Source organism: Antechinus flavipes, chromosome 3 (assembly GCF_016432865.1).
Source record: "Antechinus flavipes isolate AdamAnt ecotype Samford, QLD, Australia chromosome 3, AdamAnt_v2, whole genome shotgun sequence".
NCBI lineage: Eukaryota > Metazoa > Chordata > Mammalia > Dasyuromorphia > Dasyuridae > Antechinus > Antechinus flavipes.
Genome location: NC_067400.1, coordinates 548,768,849 through 548,793,505, shown reverse-complemented (window position 1 = coordinate 548,793,505; position 24,657 = coordinate 548,768,849). Strand labels below are relative to the sequence as shown.

The following is a 24,657-nucleotide window of genomic DNA, read 5'->3' as shown; positions in this document are numbered from 1 at the left end:
TTCCTGCCCTCAAGGAGCTTATATTAGAACATAATACACAACGAAATGCAAAAAAGTCAGGGATGTAGTAGGGATTTTGATTTGGGAAGTTAGTGCTGGTAAATGTGGGAGTAGATTAAGACATTCGTTTAAGAAAGAATGGCAATATGGGTTTGATCATGGTTCCTATTCTAAGTAGGGAGCAGAGTGGATTGGAAAACACATGATTTGTCAAGGAAGTAGACAAAAGGTGGCCAGGAATATAATGAAGTATATCTGGAACCTGTTTAGATTTGGTAGGCCTCGTAAGCAATGTGAGGGATTCACCAACCTGGATGGTAGACTTCCAGGGCATAAGTTGTAGAACCAAGAATCAAGTCCTCCAAGTAATGGTGACTGAATTCCACCAAATGTTAGGAAGTTTTTCTTTCTTAAAATCTCACTGCCTCTTTACAGTTGATTCTCATTGCTCCTAGTTCTGACCTTCAGACCCAGGAGAAAAAATCCAATCCCCCTTTCACATGAAAAATTTTGTATTCTTGAAGATTTCTTGAAGATAGATATAATGTCTTCCCTCTTCCACAAATCTGTTTGTAGTTGTTATTTTTAAAGTTTATGGAATTAAAAAGCATTTTTCCAATGGTGTCATAAAAAGATAGTTGCACATGAATCTACAAATGTATTATATACAATTTTCTGCTCATATAATTGTTGTCATGTAAATTTTTTCTTTTTCCCATCCCCTTTCCACTTTCCTGGAGATGGTTAATATTAGACCCAAATATGTATTTATCAATTCTTTCTCTGGATGCAGATAGTTTCTTTCTTCATATGTCCTTTGTAATTAATTTGGGCATTAGTAACAGTCAACATTTTATCCATGCTAAAAGCAAATAAAAAAAATTAGTTTCTTCAACTAGTCTGCAAGGTCTTGGGCTGTCTGGATTTTCCTCATTTGAATCCCCTTCTGCTTATCAATTCTACTACCTTGATAATTGGAAAGCATGTGAAAACCAAAAGCAATATCCATCTAGCCCTCTTCAAACATTGCTGGTCATGAATTCTGATAATCACATGAAGTTTGGTTAAAGTTTGTCCATGAACTCATTTTGACTCTGAGAAAGGTCAGATGAGAGGTTCAGAGGTAAATTGATAGTAGAATATCTGATAATGTTATCTTTAGGGGGTCCCCATTTGAAATCTGTAGGAAAATATGGGTCTTAAGTTACTAGCACACTCTATAGACTGTAACTATTCTTCATTGAAAGGAAAATTTTGTGAGATTTGTGAGAAAAGAAGCTGTGTAAATGCATCCTTTTAATCTCCTGCCTATAATAATTAATTGCAATCTATTAAGTTTATCTTGTACAAAAGGTTTTTAATTTCAATCAAAAAATTTTGATAGTGTTCTTCAAGATTTAAATACAACTAAAAACATAGGAATGTATAGTGGTGGTGATAGGATAAATATATGTATTTAAGTAATATAAATAAATTGAAATAGAAAAAAATCTTGGTAAAATATTCTTCACTGATTGTCACTTAGCTCCTTTTCATGCAGGTTATTTTTTCCCCTTAAAAATGAAGACTGTTTCTAGATACAAATAGTAGTCTCCTATGTCTGAGACATCTAATCTAGATATATAATCTAGATGTATTACTTTTGTTGGTAAAAATCTGTGGTACCATCCAAGACCCAAGTTCTTATTCTTATTACCCTCTACTTCCTAGAATCACACACACACAAAAAAAATGAATTTATTTGCCACTAAAAATAGTGGGAAGAAATTGTCTTTTTAACCTCATGTCCTTTTTTCAGTCCTGAGCAAAAAAATTACAATACAAATTTTTATTCTTGAATGTTGAATACTGAAACAGGTATTAAAGATCTTATAATGTGGTCCTATTTGTCATATACATAAATGAGAGTAATGTGATTTAGCTTAAGAGAGCAATTAAAATGTTCTTTTCATCTCATGAGATAAAATGTGGTTATAAACTGATGCTTATATCTAGACACCACAGACATTAAAAAAAAAAAAACTTATTTATTGCCCTCTGGGAGAAAAATAGTTCCATTACTTTTCCATTATCTCTTTTGCAGGTATGTTATATAATATGCCAATCCTCCTCATCACCTTCTGCATATAGGAAATACACATGATTCTATCTGTCCCATTTGGAGCAAAAGTTCAGCCTTGAAAATTGTAATGATGTTGAATGAGATTATGCAGTCCTTTATTTTAAATTTTTATTTTAACATTTTTATTTAAAGTTTTGAGTTCCAAATTCTATCATTTGCTTTTTCCCTTATCTCCCCTCTCCCTGAGTAAGTAAGCCATAAGATCTAGAATGTACATGTGCAATTATGTAGAACATTTCCATATTAGTACTTTTGCCCAAGAAGATTTGAATAAAAGGGAAAAAAAGAAAGGAAGTTAAAAATAGCATGCTTGAATCTGTATTTAATAGGCATATAGTATACTTTAGTATACTTTAGTCTTTTGGGATCATCTTGGATATTGTATTGCTGAGAATAGCTAAAGCACAAACAGTTTTTCATTGAAAAATATTGCTGTTATTATCTCCTAAGTTTTCCTGCTTATGTGTCCCCTTCACTATACAAAAATTCATGTAAGTCTTTATAGGTTTTTCTAAAATCATTCTGCTTGTCATTTCTTATAGCACAATAATATTCCATTATAATTATATACCCAAGTTTGCTTAATCATTCCCCAATTTAGGGGGACATCCCCCAAAGTGATGTCTAACTCTTTGATTTCAACTAGGCCACCACAGAAAGGGTTACTATAATTATTTTTGCACAAATAGGTCCTTTCCCCCCCCCCCTTTTTTTGATATCTTTGGAATATAGACCTAGGAATGGTATGCTGGATAAAAGGATATGCACAATTGTATAGCCCTTTAAGTATAGTTTCAAATTGCTTTCCAGAATGGTTAGATAGTTCATAACTCCATGAACAGTGATTAAGTTTTCCCACATCCCTGCCAACATCTAATATTCCTTTTTTTAATCACATTGGCTATGTATCTGATTGTCTGATAGCTGTGAACCTCAGAGTTGTTTTAATTTGCATTTCTCTAATGAACAGTGATTTAGACTTTGAATTATATCTTACTAGTTCTTATTAACTTAGTAACACTTTTTAAAGGATAAGACAACCTCTTCGAGCTTTAGCTTCTTTTTCACTAAAATGGGAGTAACATTCATTTAGCACTTTGTTAACAGGTTTGTTATTTGTATCAAAATTAGATGATGTACAGAAAATCCAAAAAAGCCTTAAAAGGATTCATAAATGTCAGTTATTATTTTTCTTCAAACTGTTCTCCTCTTATAGAAAAAACATTTTGAATCTTGAGTATTCAAATAATAATAGTTGGGATTTGTGTAATTCTTTAAAGTTTACTTTGATTTAGTCTTCAAATAATCCTGTGAGACTGGCACTTCAGACACTATTATCCCCATTTTATAGAAGACTTAACTGAGGTTCAAAGAAATTCTGATCTGCCTATCATCATACAATTAGTGACTGTTTCATTCAAACCAAGGTCTTCCCTGACTCTAACTCAAATACTTTATATACTATCCTGCACTGTGTTTATTACTTGGCATTGGCAGAAACACAAGGCTAATAGTTACTAATTAGTGAGGTGGCACACTTGATAGTTACAGACTTAAAGAGTCAGAAAGACTCTTCTCCCTGAGTTCAAATCTGACCTTAGGTATTTAGAATCTGTGTGACCCCAGGCAAGTCTGAATCCTGTTTGCCTCAATTTCCTCTTCTGTAAAATGAACTGGAGAAAGAAAAGGAAAACTATTCAAGGATCTTTGTCATGAAAACTCCAAATGGGGTCAATAAGAACCAGATATGATTGAAAAACAACTGAGCAACAATAAAAGCTCATAGGATATTTTCCTGATGTTCTTCATACTACAAGTTCCTCAGTTCTCAGTTATTCATATTAGTAACTTTTATGGCTCACTGTCATGACTGAAATGTTTAGTTGCTGATAACTCCTGATCAGAGTTTTATTTATGGAAGGGCTTTCTAGTTTTTCTTTATGATTTACCACTAACTTACTCAGCTGCCTTTGATTCATATGCCAAAACCTTAATGCTCATGGAAGCTTTTCTAAATATTATGAAGGGCCAACATAAATTACATCTTCAAGTTCCTTCTCACCTGTTCTCTTCTTTTCTTCTGCCTGCTGATTAGATGAAAGATACTGATCCCCATCTTTCTGCCCCATTTTCCTTTATTTTTGCTGGCTATTGCAAATCACCTTATGTAAGAACTGTTATGAATTTTTTTTTTCTCATAACATATTGCTAGCTTGCCAGGCTCTCTTTGATCCATAATTAGCAGATTTCTGCCAAAATTCTAAAGAAAAAAGAAGCTGTGCTTAGCCATTGCCTGGGAGATCTTAAACTGAGATTCAACTGCTGAACACATGTTGTTTTATTTCTTCTCTTCTATATCCTCCTCAATGATCTGGTTCCAGACACCTACATCATTTTATTATTTCATTACCATAGCATAGTCAATGTATAGGAATGACAATATGATAAAACTTGAGAGGGGTAGCAAAGTTGAAGAAAAGTAATTGTATGAATTTGTGTTTTTTATATTAGCTAGACCTGACTGAGCTTTGTTTGTAGATAGAAGTTACCCAGATGATAGGAGGAAAAATTGAAGATAAAAGAATAGAGCTAGTCAATGGAGTTAGATTTTAGAGGAGAAGGGAGAGATTGGTTTTCAAAGGTATGTTGTTAATGACAGGCAAGTAGAATAGATTTACCTATCCTTTTACATTGTTTAAAGTTGCTTAGTCATTCTCAAAGCTTTCTCAAAGTTAAAGAATATCCTTTAATTCAACCATACTATATAATATGTTGTCAAAATAGATATGCTTAAATGTAAAATGCTCAAACTTTTCAAGAGATAAGAAACTATGTTTGTAAAATGCTGCATATTCTGTGAGACATTGTTACTTCATAAGTTGGTTTTGTTTAATTGTGACCCTAGAAAGGAATCAAGGATTTAGTGAGAAAGATACATTAAGAAATGATTGGAACATATGTCATATCTATCTATAGCTGGATTTCTTTTTTTTAAGAAATGCATATACTTATTGAACTGGATGAAATTTCAGATTTAAGTAGGCATTTGGGATCTGATCTAAAATCAATTTATTGAAGTGAGTAATATTTTGTTTTAATTGTATTTTAATTGTTCATTGTGGTGTTTTTCTTCTTTAAAATAATAATCATTCTCTCTCTGGGAGAAAGCAGGTTTCTCTGGGAGGTTTTCTGGAGGCAGTCTTAGTATCAGTTAAGAGTAATAATCACCCAACACGCAGCCAGGTAATAAAAGTTCAGATCTTTTATTGTCTCCAATATAATCCGGTTAGCTTTTCTTAGAGGCCTCTCTCCTTGGTTCTAAGAGCTCTTGCAGCTTTGTCCTTTGCTTCTGCCTCTGCTTCCTTCACCCTCCAGCCAGCACCAAGTTGAATCTGTCTTGCCTCCAAAGAGCTCTTGCAGCTTTGTCCTTTGCTTCTGCCTCTGCCTCCAGCCAGCACCAAGGTAAAAGTTGTAATGAATCTTTCTTGTCTCCAAGAGAGGGTTTCTGGCTCTCCTAGAGTGCTCTGTGTCTGCCCAGAGTGCTCCTCTCCAATGTAATTCAGCTGAACTCCCCTAATTGGGCCTCTGCTTTCTTCTTATATATCAGAGAGCAGAATTATGGGTTTTTTCCCATAGTGCTCTCTGGCCCTAAGAGCTTCAAGGGAAGTGTGAATTCGGATATCTCATATTGAACCCTGAAATCTCCCAAACATATAAACTCCAATGAGTAAAGGTGTATCAATTAGTTCTACTTAGTACCTTGTTTCAGGTTCTGGCCCAAAACATCTTCTTGTAAGATCAGATCAATAATCTATCAACTTTAATGAGTTAGCAGTTTGTAAAGATTCCCACAGTTCATCTTGAACTAGCCTTATTCTCAGTGTATGTCTTCCTTTTCTGATCTTATATGGATAACTTAAACATTTCCCTGATATAGGGAATAAGTGGAAGATCTCCAATATATTGTATACATCCTTTATGGAGAATTTATGAAAATACATGAACAAAAATAAGGAATTGTATTCTTCACCTGGAAAGGGACTTCTCATGTCTTTAAGATTACAGCTCCATTGAAATATGGATGAATTATGCAAAATGCAAAATAAAATATTTTTGTTTATGTCATAGGAAACTATCCATATAATATACTAACACAGATGAAAGGGATGTTATTGTCACTGTAATGATAGTGTTGGTATTTGTTATTTTCAAATCCACCCCATCCCTAAGCAAGAAATTCTTTTATAAAATTTAAAAGTTGTTAATCAGTCTCTGCTTGAGCACTGTCAGTAATTGGATATTCCTAACTTATTGAAGAAACCCATTCCATTTTATAACAGCTCTAATTTTAGGGAGTTTTTCTTTATATCAAGTCTATATCTGCCTTTTTAATAACATTTACATGACAATCTTTTGGATATTTGCCTTTAAAATTTTCTTCTTCAGGCTAATTATTCCACTTTCTTCAAATATCAGTCTTTAGATTTTCCCCTAGCCTAGTCACTGTGTTCTGAATATGCACAAACTTATTGTAAAATGTACTTTATGTAATAGTCTAGACATAATTTGATCCCACATTTCTCTATCATCTCTTTCATCCTAGAAATTATAAAATGAAATTAGCTTTTCTAGTTGCCAGGTCATGTTGCTGATTCACATTAAGTATGAAATCTATATGAATCTTCTAGGTATTTTTCTATGAATTGCTCTCTAGCCACATCCATCTTATTCTATATTTGTAAAGTGTTGTACAAACCCATGTTGGACGTTATAATTATAGCTTAATAAGTTTTTACTTATCATATTCAGCCCTTAGTTGTAGACTGTTAAGGCATTTTATCCCATATTTGTCATTTAATATATAACATAACTCCCACCTTTATTCCTTTCATAAATTTGACAAGCAAGCCATCTATGTTATCCTACAGACTGTTGACAGATTTATTGAATAGGAGACCAAGAATAGATTCCTTAAACACTTCCACTGAAGTGCTTTTTACAAGTTTATAAAAATCCATGAGCAACTACCAAATCCAATTAATTAAACTGTGATCCAATTCATATCTTTCTATTATATTTATAAAGTGATATTACTATAAGATGCTTTGTTGAAATCCAAATACACTATGTCTGAAGTATATATATATATCTATATACTTGATCTATAAGTATAGTCTTCTGACTTGGTTTTCATTGTTTAAATGAACAAATGAATAAATGTATGAATTATAATTAAACTCCTGAATAAGCAAAAATTAAGTGAAATTAAAGATGATAATTTAGCTTGAACTACAGTTTCTCCAGCATTTAGCACAGTGCCTGACTCATAGTAGATTATTAATAGATGCTCATTGATTTGATTTTTAATCTAACATCATCCTGGAATCACAAAGAGAGAATTCTGTATTTAAAAATAAACAGTCACCATTGTTAATGGAAAAAAGAACACCATTAATAATATGTATTCTTTAATTTAGTAAAGCACAGATGTAATTCTATATTGTTATCAAGTGTGAGTTAAGTTATTTTTGGTAATATTGCTCAGACCCATGTTGGACATTATATTTATATCCTAATAGAATTTTAATCATCATATTTAATCCTTTGTTGTAGATTATAAAAGCATTTTTTCTCAGATTTGTCATTCAATATATAATTTATAACTTCCAGTTTTATTCCATCCACATATTGACAAATGTGCCATCCCAACAGATCATCATATAATTTGATGTTTTCTGAATGATTTCAAATGATTATGACTGAATATTATTTTCCCCTTAAGATATTCTAATTTAGTGAGTTTACATCTTATCTGAAAACTTAGGGAAAATAAAAAGCTTGAATAAGACTCATTTTAAAACATTATTGCTGTATAGAATTATAAAGTAAAGACCCTTTGGTCCATAGTTGACCAAATGAACATAGACTCAAAAAAAGAAAACTGAGATTTTAAATAAGTTTATGATCAATAACAAGAGTTTTCTTTATTTAAAACATTTTATTCTATTCATTTTCCCATTAATATAGAGAAATATAAGGTGGTGAGGCCAAAACAGAATTCTGGGTTTGTGATGGTAAGGGGACTAATGAAAGCAGATATAGCATAGATAAATAGAATTTCTTCCCCTATTGAATCATTAGTTGGTCCCTTAACCCAAAAAAAATCTAATTTATCCAATAACATAATTTGCAAGGATTGTAAGGGGGGAAAGATTAGTGAATTTCTTTATTGAACACATTGGATCCAACTCAGTGTTTTTTCTCCAAAATGATTTTGGGAGCCTTTCAGAAAACTCAGATATTCTGTGGTTTGGAAGCTGGTCAAAATAAGAACTCTCTGTGTTAGTTACTCTATCCAGCCTCTTTATCTTCACCTTTGTCTGCTTGCATTGAAGTGAGAAATGTCAGGAATTTATTGGCTTACATTTAAAGTCTAACTTGACTAAGGTTAATAAGATAACACCTTCATCTATACACACACACTCACATGCCCTGGCATCCAGAAGAGCAGGAACAGCTCAGGTTGAAAGGTCTAAAAGTAGGGAAATATTTCCAGGAGATTTATCACCCATTTGACCAAAATATGCAAACAAAATCTCTAAGTTTGGTATCATATATTTTAAGAATTCTCAAAAAAGACTATTTGCTAGTTGTATTAGAGAAAATAAGAACAAAAAAATTAGCTTTCTTGCATTCAGAATTATTTGATCCAAATAAATGAAATAAGTGAAGAAATTAAACTATGAAGCAGTACAAAATAAGGGTCTCTCTCTCTCTCTCTCTCTCTCTCTCTCTCTCTCTCTCTCTCTCTCTCTCTGTGTGTGTGTGTGTGTGTGTGTGTGTGTGTGTGTGTATTTATTCTTGTGAGCCATTGGTGTTAAGGAATGAGCTTAAATTAAAATCATATCCTCTGAAGCATGAAAATCAGGCTCACAATGGCCTTGTGTTTTAAGAAGCAAAGGCTCAAGCTCCATGCCTCTTTTTGCCTAGGGCCACCTTGGTTTTAGTGCAAATCCAAATTGATAAAAAAAAAAAAAAAAAAAAAAGCAGCAGAATATAACAAGTCACTTAAATTTTCTCATACTTTTAACTCAAAACATATGTGTAGTCAACCACTTTGTTGACTAGAAGCTGAGACTCAAGTAGCAAGTATCTATCCTCCCAAAACTGTGAATCAGGTAGTGAAATGACTTTCCACAGATGTCAACTTATGCCTCAAACTCCACTTATCTATATCATAAATATATGTGATTAGTCAGAAAGTAAAGAAAAAAAGGCAATAGATAGGTCAGCACAAATCTATTACTAATACTGGGAAAAGTAGATATGAAATCTGTTCTCCCCAATTCTAAGTGGCTCCTAAGGAGTTCCAGTGAGACAAACTTAATTTTATTTGTGAACCCAGATTTCATACAGACTAATCAAAGTACCTCAAAAGCCCAAATAGATCCTTAAACCTAATCTATAGTGACCCATCCAACTATGTTAATCTTGAAAATGATTAATTCTCAGGATTAGAGTTGATACAGAGGCCTCAGGATCAAAGATGAAAGGGAAACAGGTGATGTGATTAGACTTAGATAAGTCATGAGTTAAACAACGGAATGCCGTCCAAAATGAAGCCTTACCCCAGAGAAAATAAACCAGTCAAACAAAGCTATTCAGCATCAGGTAACAATATCATTTTTAATATAACTGACCAAAACTAGCTGTCCTGTAGATAAATCAATGGAATTCTCTTTAACTTTGGAATCGGGGGGGGGGGGGGAGGAGAAGAGAGGGGGAAGGGGAACAAATACTGATACTTTAGGCTAATCATCTTTTATGACACTTTTAGAAGTTGTTATGATTCAGGAAATATGAAAGACACTCAAAACTTCATTCGTGTCATAACTCTTGTGCTGATGGGATTCTATTCTAGTAATGGGGAATTAAAAATGTGATATAAGACTAATTAATGTTGAGTATATCTAAGGTTCATAATTGCAAATTAATTTTCATTATCTATAAAGTTGAGGATTAGAAGAGAAAATAAAAATAACATGATTGGATTCCATTTCTTTCTCACAGAGCCAACTTTCTACTTTGGTGCTGTTGAGTACTCTGTTGATGAGAGTGCTGGATTTGTTGAAGTATGCATCTGGAGAACTGGTACTGATCTCTCAAGGCTTTCTAGTGTCATGGTGAGATCTCGGAAAAGTGAGCCCTCATCTGCAGATGGTGAGTCATTTCTTATATTAGTTCTTATTTATTTATTAAAGTTTCTGATAAATCTGGCCCTTTCTATATGACATTACTATATTTAATTTAAAAACTAACCCTAGCCCTGCCATTTACTATTTATATGACTTTAGACAAGTCACAGTCTACCTAGACCTCAGCTTCCTCACCTGTAAAATGAAGGCATGAATGGACTAAATGACCTATGAGATCTTCTATCTCTAAATTAATGACTCCATGATACATCAAATGAATTCAATTAAATAAATTCCCTTTGCTTTTTTATTAGAGACATTTTCTAAGTATTGTGAAGAGGAATATTATGTGCATCACTGAACAGAAATGTGAAGAAATATATATAAATTTGAATATATATATATAAATACATATATATAAATTTGAATAATTAAAATAACAAAATATTACAGTTGGCTTACTTAAAATATTTTTTATCACTGTTAAGTAAATATGAGATTTTTTGGCATTATGAGGGGTCACAATATATTACATGAGGCTTAAACTAAATTATAAGCTAGTGACTTAATGATCTTTTTCATCCAAGAGTGAGATATGTATTCGGCAATTTCATTATGTTATATATGTATCACTTGATTCTGTTTTCTTAAATAGAAAAACAAAAAAAATCTGTTTATCTTCTTTTTAAACTTTTGCACCATAATTCCATTTAATGAATAGACCTAAATATCTTTATTAGGGTTCAATTATGTATTATGACTAATTAAGGAAGCCAGATATTTGCAAGTTCAATGAATAGATAAGCATAATTACATGGTTTAAGCTAGTGAAAGATTAAGAGGAACTCTCTAAAATGGAACTCTGGCAAGGCTATCATGAATGATGCTGAGGGCAGGGTATTGAAATGATTCAATGTGACTCTGTAGAAAGCTCTCTGATGAATTCACATTCAAAAAGAACATTTACAAAAGATGGAAGTGATGGATATAAAAAGAGTGGCACAGACCTATGAGAAAATTTTTAGAAAGGCTAAAGTCTAGAGTGAGCTGAAGGTTGAGGGGAAAAAAAAGCAAAGGACAACAAAAAAGCCTTTTTCAAGCTGTTTATCAAGAAGAATAGGGAAGGGCGTATTCTTGGCTTAGAGATGAGGATGTGATGTGACTTTTTTGTTGTTCATTGATGCTTTATTAGAAAGTAATATTAAACATTCATGAAATCAATTTCTTTGTAACTATTTAAAATTGAATAAATTAGTTTCAATCATATAAAATGTCCAGAACAATGTATCATTCATTCTTCAGTCTCCTTCTGCATTCTTTGTTTCTTCATTAACTCCAGTTATCTTTTTCTTTCACATAGGAATAGTGTTCTGGTCTGGCTTTTTGTGGAGGTGGGAAGTAAGGCTTTAATTAAATTTAATTCCATTTACTTCAATAGGAATCTATTATGTGTCTATTTTGTGCCACTCTTAAGATGCAGTGATTTTGTGAGCCTGAGCAAGGCACTTAAATCTCACAGTGCTCTAGGCAACAAAGACAAGAAGTTGAAGATAAATTGATATTTTGCTTTGGTTAAGGAAGTTTCTTTTCCTGTGCCTGTGAAATCATAGGCTCAGTCCTTATCCCAACTTCATATTAGGAACTGTGGTAGGTATTAAGGACACAAAGTCAGAAACCAAATAATTCCTGTCCAAAGACCTTAATCTCTGGATTATTAAAGGTCCCTCGAGATTTCTTTATGTTCCAGATGTTTATCCATCTTAATTATATTAGACTATTGAAACTTCTTAAGCAGATCCCTGCTTTAGAAATATCTAGTGGCAAGCTTATAGAAGTGGAAATATAATGGAGAAAGACTGAATGATGGAAAAACCATTAGAAGAACCTATCATATTGAAATAACATTAGGACCTAACTATAGTGAGAAGTGATGAGATCCTACTTAGGATGTTAATGAGCAAATGGAGAGAAAAAAAAGATTCAAGAAATATGGGGGCTGGAAGAGGGTGGAATTGACAAGATTTAGCATTTATGTGAAAGATGAGGGAGAAAAAGTTACAAAGTCGTAAATGTGGGTTATTGGAAGGATATTAGTTTCTTTTGTCATTTTTTAATTGGTTAATCCTTTATTTCCTAAAAGCTGGAACTGACTATGTGGGGATCAGTCGTAATTTAGATTTTGCACCTGGAGTTAACATGCAAACTCTCCGAGTCACTATTCTGGATGATCGAGGACAACCAATATTAGAAGGAATTGAGAAATTTGAATTAGTATTACGTATGCCTATGAATGCTGCCCTTGGAGAACCCAACAAAGCCACAATTTTTATTAATGATTCAGTCTCTGATTGTAAGTATATATTCTCTTCACATTCATAATTTTTAGAAGTGCCATAATGCTATCTGAGTATTACTACATTAACATTTGAATTGGGATCATGTTTTCCATAGGTAAATTTTATGGAATTTTTCAGTCTCTTAAAGTATTTTTAATATTTGCCTCAAATCAGAAATTATGATGGAATTGGAGAAAAGTTGCTATGACCTCTGTTATTCTGGAAATTTAAAATTCCATTCAAATCAACATTTCTCAAACTGTGCAAGACATCACATTTTTATTACTTTGAATTGTCATATTACTTTTTTTCTTTTAGTTGAAACAATCCAAGTTCCATGTGAAATAATACATAATCAATTTTTTTGTCAGCTTTGTTTAATGTATGCAGTGGCCACTTATGCGTGAATTGTTAAATTTTCAATATAAGCACTTACATCTCAGAAGTCAGCAAATATTACAAATCAGGGCTTGATTTATTCATTTTTATTGTCTAGACATTTAAAAATGATGGAGAAATGTTAAAAATAAGATTAAATTTTAAAATGTATTGAACATACATTTTTTTTTATTTAGATAGGTAATTGTTAAACATTTACCAACATATTTCTAACTATAACCTACCTCAAACCTGTTGTGACCAGAATTCTCTAGAAAGAACTAATTATTCTTTTTGATGTCATTTTTTTTAAACATGTCTCTAAGTAAAAAGGATAAATAGTTTAAAACGAAATGTATTTTGAGCAGCTTCATCCGAAATTTAGTTTTCAAAACATTCTGATTTTTGTTTATTTTTAATAGTGCCTAAGATGCAATTTAAAGAACGTGTATACAGTGGGAATGAAAATGATGGCCAGATTGTTGCCATGATATATAGGAGTGGGGATATCCAACATAGGTCGTCAGTGAGATGCTACACTCGACAAGGATCTGCGCAAGTAATGATGGACTTTGAAGAACGTCCAAACACAGACAGTTCCATTATCACATTCCTTCCTGGTATGTTAAAACTCGGATTTTGGGTTATACATTGCATATAATATCAGGTTTTTTTAATGGATGTATTGAATGATTTTGCTGGTTTTCTGTCTTATTCTTTTTTTAAATATATATATATATATATATATATATATATATATATATATATATATATATATATATACACACATTATAAGGGATAGCTTTATAGGAGAAAAGGGAGGAACACAAACAGAGATTTAGATTATATAAAAACAAAATAACAACAAAAATAGATTTTTAAAGAATAAAATGAGAAAAAATTTTCATTATGCATTATTACTTAGTAGATTTTCATTGTCACAAAACTTTTTTTTGTATTTAAAAATCTAAGAATATTTGATTGTGATTAATAACCACTATAACAAGGTTGATAACAAATTTATTCTTTCTAAAGAAAAAACACATTTTAAAAAGTTGTTAAATTTAAACTTTTTCTCAGTCCTTTATGGCAATGGATATAAATGATTTTTAATTCTCTTGATTTGTTTTTTTTTTCTTTCTTTGATTAAGGTAGTGTTAAATAATAGTTTACATGTTTAAAAGGACATGAAACTAAAACAATAAAGAATAGTATTAAAATAATTATTCCTCAGGTCTCTTTAAGACTAAAAAGGGAATCATGGTTGTCCTGCCTTGTTGGAAAGAAAAAGCCTCCCTCAATTTTTGTCCCCATTGCAAAATGATGACAATCACAGTAAACCAGTTTTATGGGGAATAATATGAAGCTCTTTACTCTAGAATGCCAAGAGGATGGTCTTATGGCTAGGCTAGCAGATAGCTATAGACAAGCTCAGCCTTCCTCTCTGTTGCTATTGTCAATTTCCCTTCTCTCAAATGCTATTATCTTAATTCTAGTTCAGCCCCATATCATCTCTGTCCTGAACAATTAATTCAATAGTTGCCCAACTGCCCTGAGTCTTTTTTGTCTCCTTTCCAATATACCTAACTGGCCTGATTCATTTCTCTCTTTTCCAATTTATCTTCCATATAAGTGCTTAAATAATCTTCCTGAGAACTATGTTTGACAAAGTCACTTTTTGGAGTACCTGAATCATTGCTAATGGGATAAAATATATATTTCTTAGTCTAATATTGAATTTTTTAAAAATATATTTTATTTAATTAAATATTTATCAATTATATTTTTATTCCCTTTAATTTGTAATTAATGTCTACTATAGCTTACAATTAGAAAGCCTCTAAAATCATGAATGACTTCAGAATTCTGCAAATTGAAGGCCATAACATTTTGAAGTTCTATTTTCAAAAAAAATTAAAATAAGAAATTAAACCTGGCTAACCTTTATATGTCAATATGGAAAGCTACCCATTTTATTAAAGACATAGGAACACAAATGCAAAATCTCTATGAAATTTGGAAAATGTATTCAGTTTTCTAAAAAATATGTTCTATATTTATGAGTACAGGTATTTTCAGGGTCTTTTTAAAAAATTGCATCCAATTCCACTTATATTTTTTCACTATGTAAATGTACTTTATGATTGGATTGTATGATAATGACTTATCAAGTTCTTGCATTCTCATTCCAGGTGAGACTGAAAAGCCCTGTATTCTTGTATTGATGGATGATGTGATCTATGAAGAAGAAGAAGAATTACGTCTAGTTCTTGGTACTCCACAAAGTGAATCCCCTTTTGGAGCTTCAGTTGGTGAACAAAATGAAACTTCGATAAAGATCCGAGATGATGCTGATAGTAAGAAAATATTTTCTCTGTTCTAATGTGAACTAAGCATGGAGATTATTACCAATATAATCACTTTTTCTTTATTTTTCAAAAAATTTCAGAGACAATTATTAAGCTTGGAGAAACCAAATTTAGTGTCCATGAACCAAAGGGACCAAGTCAATCAGTCATTGTGAAAATTCCTGTGCTTCGCCAAGGAGACACTTCAAAGGTTTCCATTGTGAGAGTACATACAAAAGATGGCTCTGCTGTCTCAGGAGAAGACTATCACCCCGTGTCAGAAGGTAAGCAGAAGCCATATTTTCTTTTAAGCTGATTAGTGTTTAATTGATTTTCTATGCTGATCAATGCATTTGCCAAAAAAGAAAAAAGAAAAAAAAAAAAAGAAAAGAACTATTCACATAGATACATGAATATCTCTCTGTTGCAGTGGTTGTCCATCAGTTGGGCAATGGCTCAACAAATTGTGATGTGTTAAAATAATGGAATATTACCATGTTAGACAAAACAATGAATTTGATGAATAGAGAGAAGCAAACACTTAAATGAAGTGATACAATATGAAAAAAAAAAAAACAAAACAGGAGAACAATATACACAAAGACTAAAACATATAAACTGAACAAATATCATCCAGCACAGAACAAATCAAAATTGAATGCTAGGAAATTACAATGAAGTTTGATCCCAAAGAAAAGCTTGTTTGTTTTTTTGTAGAGAATGGGAATCATAGATATTGAACATTGCACATGACAGACTTTTTTCATTATGTTGGTTAATTTTGCTGAACTATTTTCTCCTTTTTTTTATCCTTTTTTATCCTTTGACAAGGATAATTCTCTATGACAGGGAAGGAAGAGAGGATGAAGTATGTAAGAACAACTAAATTATTTCAAAAAGAAAATAAATCCATTTAATGATAGATTTGTAAACAAAATAAAAGGAAATAATAAATTCTTAGGCTTGACATTGTTGTATTCCCAAAGAACAAAATATTAACATGTATTGACTAAATAGTTAAAGAAAAAAATTTCCATTTCATGAAAGTTAATAGAAAAAAACAAGATTTTATAGGTGTTTGTATACACCAAAGCACTATTTTTCAATAGTAAGAGATAAATTTTGGTTTAAAAGGGAAATAAAGCCAAGATGGAAGAAATTAGACAGGTCTTTGAGTTATTCCTGATTTCCCTTAGAATCAACACCAGATCAAGCCGCTGAATGGATTTTGAAGTGACAGAGCCTACAAATATTTGGAATATAATAAATTTCCAGCAGAAAATATTTTTAGAAGAATTTCGGGAAAGGTCTGTCCGGGTTGGGCAGTTTCTAGCCACTAGAAACAGGGCTGCCACAAACATTTTGGCACATACAGGTCCCTTTCCCTTCTTTAGTATCTCTTTGGGGTATAAACCCAGTAGTAGCACTGCTGGATCAAAGGGTATGCACCATTTGATAACTTTTGGGGCATAATTCCATATTGCTCTTCAGAATGGTTGGATTCGTTCACAACTCCACCAACAATGCATCAGTGTCCCAGTTTTCCCACATCCTCTCCAACATTCATCATTATTTTTTCCTGTCATCTTAGCCAATCTGACAGGTGTGTAGTGGTATCTCAGAGTTGTCTTAATTTGCATTCTCTGATCAATAGTGATTTGGAACACTCTTTCATATGAGTGGTAATAGTTTCAATTTCATCATCTGAAAATTGCCTGTTCATATCCTTTGACCATTTATCAATTGGAGAATGGCTTGATTTCTTATAAATTTGAGTCAATTCTCTATATATTTTGGAAATGAGGCCTTTATCAGAACCTTTAACTGTGAAGATGTTTTCCCAGTTTGTTGCTTCCCTTCTAATCTTGTTTGCATTAGTTTTGTTTGTACAAAGGCTTTTTAATTTGATGTAATCAAAATTAAGAAAACAACTCCTTAAAAATAGATTTGGTGAAATGTAAAAATGAAAAAAAAAAGAATAACTCCCTAAAAATAGAATTGGTGAAATGGAAAAAGTCTGGTGAACAATTTCAATTGGTCAAATGCAAAAGAAGGTTAAAAAAAAAACCTAATTGAATAAAATAGTTCATTAAAAATTAGAATTGAACAAATGAAAATGAATGACTTAAGGAGATAGCAAGAATCATTCAAACAAGACCCCAAAAATGAAAAAAATGTAAAATAGCTCATCAGAAAAAACTGATCTAAAAAATAGATCCAAGAGAGACAATCTAAGCATTATTGGCCTACCTGAAAACCACAATGAAAAAAAAATCCTAGAAAACATTTTTCAAGAAATAATCAAGGAAAACTGCCTTATGTCCAGAACCACAAAGTAAAGTAGCCATTGAAAGAATTCCTCTGAAAGAGACTCCAAAATGAAAATTCCAAGGAATGTTGTAGATCAATTCCAGAATTATCAGGTGAAGGAGAAAATACTACAAGCAGCCAGAAAGAAACAATTTAAATATTGAGAAGTCACAATCAGGATTACCCAAGACCTAACAGCTTCCATTTTAAAGGATCAAAGGGTCTGGAAAATGATATTCTAGAAGGCAAAGGAAATTGGAACACATCCATAAATCAACTGCTCAACAAAACTAAGCATTATATTTCAGGGGGAAAAAATGGACATTCAATGAAATAGGAAATTTTTCAATTGATCTTCAAACCCAGAACTCAAAAGAAGCATAAAAAGGTAAAAAGGGAAGAAAAAACCAATTATGTTTTTTAAAGGTTAAAATATTTACATTCATATATGGGGAAAAGATATTTTTAATTCTTGAAAACTGTTTCTTTGTTAGGAATATACTTAGAGGGTATAATATACTTTGACTTTATTATGATGATATAAAAAAAGAAACTAGGGGTTGTGGTGTTCTTTTTTCTAAAATATATGATGGTTCTCTCTGGGAGCAGGTTTCTTGGGGAGGTTTTATGGAGGCAGCCTTAGTTTCAATTCTAAGTAATATTCACCTCAAAGGGAAAAGGAAAGAGGAAGGCTAATAGAAGGAAGAAAAAAAGTAGAAGGGCAAAGGGATAAGAAAAAAGGGGGGTGGATCTGTAAAAGAGAAGGGCAGATTGAAGGATGTGGTGGTCAAAAGCAAAACACTGGAGAGGAGAGAAAGAAGGAAGGAAAAAGAAAACTATAATTGGTGAAAGGGGTGGGGAGAGATGGCAGGAAATACATAGTAATTTAACAATGAATGTGAATGGAATGAACTCTCCCATAAAACTGAGGCAGATAGAAGACTGGATTAAAAGCCAGAATTCTCCAATATGTTGTGTACAGGAAAAAACATTTAAAGCAAAGTGATACAAACAGAATAAAAGTCAAAGGCTAGAGCAGAACATATGCTTCAGGGAAAGGGGGGAAAAAAGCAGAGCTAGCAATCCTGATCTTATATCAAACAAAACCCAAAATAGATCTAATTAAAAGAGATAAAAAAAAGGAAATTGCATTTTGCTAAAAGGTACCATAGATAATGAGGTAATATCAATATGAAACATATATGCACCAAGTAATATAGCATCCAAATTCCTAGAGAAGTTAAAAGAACTGCAAGATGAAATAAACAGCAAAATTATACTAGTGGGAATCTCAACCTCACTCTGTAAGAACTACATAAATCAAACCATAAAATCAAGAAAAAAAATAAAGGAGATAAGTAGAATTTTAGAAAAGTTAGGTATGATAGACCTTTGGAGAAAATTGAATGGGAACAGAAAGGAATATACTTTTTTCTTTGTGGTATATGAAACCAACACAAAAATTGACCTTGTATTAAGGCATAAAAATGCAGAACTCAAATCAAATCAAATCAAAAGCAAATGCATCTTTTTCAGATCAAGATGCAATGAAAATTGTATGTAATAAAGGCCAGGGGAAAATAAACCAAAAAAAAAAAAACAATTGGAAACTAAATAATTTAATCTTAACCAAAGAGTGGGTGAAAACAACAAAAAATAGAAACAATAATTTCAACCAAGAAAGTGATCATAAAGAAACAACATACAAAAATTTATAGGATGCAGCCAAAGCTTTAGATGTTTAGTTGAATAAAATAGAGAAAGAGATTGAACAATGAATTGGGCATACAACTAAAAAATTTAGGAAAAGAACGTTAAAAAACCCCAATTAAATACCAAATTTGAAATTCTGAAAATAAAAGGAAAGATTAATAAAATTGAAATAAGAAAACTCTTAAACTAATAAACAACTAAGAGTTGGTTTTATGAAAAATCCAACAAAATAGATAAACCTTTAGTAAATTTGATTAGAAAAAAAGGAAAGATGAAAATCAAATTGCTAGTATAAAAATGAAAAGCATGAACTTTCCACCAATGAGGAAGACATTAGAGCAATAATTAGGAGCTATTTTGCCCACCTGTAAGCCAGTAAATCTGATAATCTAAGTGAAATGGATGAATACTTAGAAAAATACAGATTGCCCAGATTAACAGAGGAGGAAATAAATTATTTAAAAGTCCCATTTGTAGAAAAAGAAACTGAACAAATTATTAATCAACTCCCTAAATCTCCAGGGCCAGATGGATTTACAAAGAACTCTATGCAACAATTAAAGAATAATTAATTCCAATACTATGTAAACTTTTTGGAAAAATAGGGAAAGAAGGAGTTCTTCCAAATTCCTTTTATGACACAGATATGGTGCTGATATCTAATCTAGATAGGGTCAAAACAAAGAAAGAAAATTATACATCAATTTCCCTAATGAATATAGATGCAAAAAATATTAATAAAATAAATTAATAATATTAATAAATTAATAAATGCTAATAAAATATTAGCAAAGAGATTACATGAAGTTATCACTATGATAATACACCATAATCAAGTAGGATTTATACCAGGAATACAGGACTGGTTCAATATTGGGAAAACTATTAACATAATTGACTGCATCAATAATCAAGCTAACAGAAATCATATGATTATCTCAATAGATGCAGAAAATGCAGTTGACAAAATCCAACTTCCATTCTTATTAAAAACACTAGAGAGCCTAGGAATAAATGGAATTTTCCTTAAAATGATCAGCAGCATTTATTTAAAAGTATCAGCAAGCATCATATGTAATGGGGATTAGAAGCATTCCCAATAAGATCAGGGGTGAAACGTTTCCCACTATCACCATTACTATTCAATATTATATTAGAAATGGTAGCTTTAGCAATGAGAGAAAAAATAAATTAAAGGAGTTAGAGTAGGTAATAAGTAAACAAAATTCTCATTCTTTAAAGATAATATAAAGGTATTCTTAGAGAATTAACTAAAAACTACTAGAAACAATTACTTTAGCAAAGTTGCAAGATACAAAATAAATACACATAAATCATCAGCATTTCTATATGTTACTAACAAAGGTCCAGCAGCAAGAGATACAAAGAGAAATTCCATTTTTAAAAACTTTAGATACTTTAAAATATGTGGGAGTCTACATGTCAGGAACTATATGAATACAAGTACAAAACTTCCCACAAAATATAATTAGATCTCAACAACTGTAAGAATATCAAGTGTTTGTGAATAGGTTGAGCTAATGTAATAAAAATGACAATTCTACTTAAATGAATCTACTTTTCACTGCCATACCAATCAAACTGCCAAGAAATTACTTTACAGAGTTAGGAAAAAAATAAGTTCATTTGGAAGGAAAAAAAATGAATTTCAAGACAATTAATGAAAAAAAATTGCAAACAAAAATGGCCCATCTGTACCAGCTCTAAAACTATATTATAAAGCAGCAGTCATCAAAACCATTTGGTTCTGGCTAAGAAGTAGAATAGTTAATCAGTGGGATAGGTTATGTTAACAAGACACAATAGTCAATGAATATAGTAGTCTGGTGTTTGATAAGCCCAAATAGCCCAGGTTCTGGGATAAGAACTCAGTATTTGACAAAAATTGCTGAGAAAATTGGAAAATAGTTTGGTAGAAACTAGTCATTGGCCAATATCTAATATCCTATATCAAGATAAAGTTGAAACGGGTTCATGATTTACATATAAAGGATGGATACTATAAGCAAATTAGGAGAACAGGAACCTCTCAGATCTGTGGAGAAGAAAATTTATAGCCAAAGAAGAACCAGAGTACATTATGAAATGCAAAATGTATAATTTTGATTATATTGAATTTAAAAGTTATTGAATAAACAAAACCAATACAAGCCAAGATTAGAGGGGATATAGAAAACTGGAGAAAGAAATCTTTATATCCAAGAATTCTGATAAAGGCCCCCTTTCTAAACTATATAGAGCATTAACTCAAATTTATAAGAATAAAAGCCATTCTCAAATTGATAAATGGTCAAAGGATATAAACAAACAATTTTCAGATGAAGAAATTAAAACAATGATAAAATGCTCTAAATCACTATTGATCAGAGAAATGCAAATTAAGACATCTCTATTACACATACTACACACCTCTAAAATTAGCTAAAATGACAGGAAAAGATCACGATAAATGTTGGAAGGGATGTGGGAACACTGGAATGCTAATACATTGTTGGTTGAGTTGTGAATTGATCCAGGCATTCTGGAGAGCAATTTGGAACCGCGTCCAAAGGAGTATCAAATTGTGTATATTCTTTGATACAGCAGTATCTTTATTGGATCTACAAACCAAAAAGAAAATATTAAAAAGGGAAAGAGACCCACATGTGCAAAAATGTTTGTAGCAGCCCTTTATGTGATACAAAGAACTGGAAACTGAATGCGATGTTCATCAGTTGTGTAATGCCTGAATTTGTTGTGGTATATAAATGTTAGGGAATATTATGTTCTATAAGAAACAATCAGTAGGGTGATTTCAGAAAGGCTTGGCGTGAACTGATGGCTAAGTGAAGTAACTAGACCTAAGAGAACCTTATGCACAGCAATAAGATTATGTGATGATCAATTCTGATGGATATGACTTTTTTCAACAATTCAACAATTAGGTGATTCAGGCCACTTCCAGTAGAGTTGTAATGGAGAGAACCTTCTGCAACTAGAAAGAAGACTGTGAGAACTAAATCTAGACAACAACATAATATTTTTACTTTTTTTGTTGTGTGTTGCTTTTTAGCTTCCTGGCTTTTTTTTTTTTTTCGTTTTTAATGTGATTTCTTGTGCAGCATGATAAATGTGGAAATATGTATAGATGAATTGCATATATATATATATGTATATAGACGAATTGCATATATTTAACCTTTAAACAGATTACTTACTGTCTAGGAGAGGAGGTGAGGGAAGGGAGGGAGAAAAATTTAGAACACAAGGTTTTACAAAGGTAAATGTTGAAAATTATCTTTGCATATATTTTGAAAATAAAAAAACTATTATTTAAATTTAAAATTTATAAAAAATAATTTTAAAATTATTTTTAAAAAATTTAAAAATTAACAAAATTAACAAAAAGAAAAAATATATGCATTGAATCATCTACCTAAAGTGATTACTCATTTTGTCCTAATAATTGGCCTAATTTTTCAAAGGGCAAATATTAAGTGTTGTCATCTATTTTTAATCTGTACTCTATTTTTATCAACATATCATCCCTTCTCTATCAGGATGTCCAGAAATAAATAAATATGAGCAATAATTCAACTCCATTCTTATTTCTAAAAGAAAAAAAATAATTTAAGCAATAAATAAAAAATATTTTAAATACAATCAAGATCACAGGATCTAGAACTAAAAAGTACCTTATAAACCAGCAGTCCATTTCCCTGATTTTTCAGATGGGATAAGTAATGTTTTACTTATCCTCCCTCCCTCCCTCAGGGAGGAAAAGTAAGTCATTCCCAGGGTCATGCAACTAGTAAACAGCAAAATGAGTCTGTAAACCAGTCCTTTGATTTAAAATTTAACCTTCCATCATGCTCTACTGTCTCTAACCATTTGATTTTCCAAAAGTACAATCAAATTAAATTATGCATTGAAATGAAAACAAAAACTAAAACTCTACTTAAACCTTTTTTTGTCAACCCAGAAGAAAAACATCCTCTGAACTAGTGACAAAAAATCATCTCAGTTGATTAAATTTAGTTTATACCTAGTTAAGTTAACTTGTAGTTCGTATTCTAGAGCAACATAAGATCTGGATTTAGAATTTGAGGCTCTGGGTTCAGATTCTAACTGTAATTTTAGAGAGTTTACTTCAATGCTCTTGACCTCCTGTGTAAAACTAGAAGCTTGGTCTAGAAATCCTTCTAGCTCTAAATCTAGACGTCTGATTTTATCATATTGTGCTTTTTGGGTATTCCTGATATTGACTAGTGGTAGCCATTAGGAAATGAGCCATGAAAATAGAAAATTCTGCTTACCTTTTTAAAAAAAATTTTTTTAAATTAATTTAAAAATTTTAAGTAATCTGTTCTATAGACTTTAGAATTCAATCTATGTTTTTTATATTTGTAGAAATTGAATTTAAGGAGGGTGAAACCCAGCATATTGTTGAGATTGAAGTACTCTTTGATGGAGTCAGAGAGATGAGAGAAGCCTTCACTGTTCACCTGAAGCCTGATGAAAACATGGTAGCTGAGACACAGGTAAGTGAGTAATCCTCATATGTGCAAGTCACCATGTTACAGACTTATTCCAAAATCTGCTACAAAAATTCTATAGACATTCACAAGATGAATGCTTGAGGTAGGGTTTAAGCCCCGTTCTTCCTGTGCCCCATCAACCATGATGTGTTGCCTCTTACTTGGAGCCTATGCCATCATAGAACAAGCTCTGTTAGGTTTTATCAAATCAGAAAGGTTTGAACTTGGAAAGAGGTGGCATCTCTCCTTGCAGAATAACCTAGCAGAATAAGTTCAGAAAGTCATCTTACCATAAGTGTGGCCTCCAGGAAATGAATGTTGTTGGTCATACCAATGAATTAAACCATCTACTAAAATCTTAAGAGACTTAATATTTCAAAGATTATACTACATAGATGAAATCACAGCTTTCATAAAATACTGACATTTCCTTTCTGAACAAATCTAATGATTTTGAATCAATGAAATAGATTCCTTAATCACTTATCTCTCAGTCCAAATTTCCTCATCTGTAAAATGGGGATAATAATAGCATCTACCTCCCAGGGTTATTGTTTTGAATAAATGACATAATATTGCTAAGGTGCTTATTATAGTGTCTTGAATTTAGTAAAAGCTTAATTGTTTCATTCCTTCATTTCATTATAAGGATAGATACTGGATCTGTGTCTTCCCTGATACAAAGAACAGATGAGGAAATTCTCTCTAACTAATGCA

At 31.7% G+C, this 24,657-nt stretch overlaps 1 protein-coding gene across 1 annotated transcript in view; it reads left to right on the top strand.

Moving 5' to 3' along the window:
* Nucleotides 1-24,657, top strand: part of FREM2 (FRAS1 related extracellular matrix 2) — a 220,003-nt gene that overhangs the window by 155,722 nt on the left and 39,624 nt on the right. Inside the window, exons 7-12 of the mRNA XM_051990726.1 lie at nt 10,193-10,342; nt 12,458-12,667; nt 13,454-13,651; nt 15,224-15,388; nt 15,481-15,663; nt 23,813-23,943. Of these exons, the coding sequence (XP_051846686.1) occupies nt 10,193-10,342; nt 12,458-12,667; nt 13,454-13,651; nt 15,224-15,388; nt 15,481-15,663; nt 23,813-23,943 (1,037 nt within the window). The remainder of the gene's footprint in view (nt 1-10,192; nt 10,343-12,457; nt 12,668-13,453; nt 13,652-15,223; nt 15,389-15,480; nt 15,664-23,812; nt 23,944-24,657) is intronic.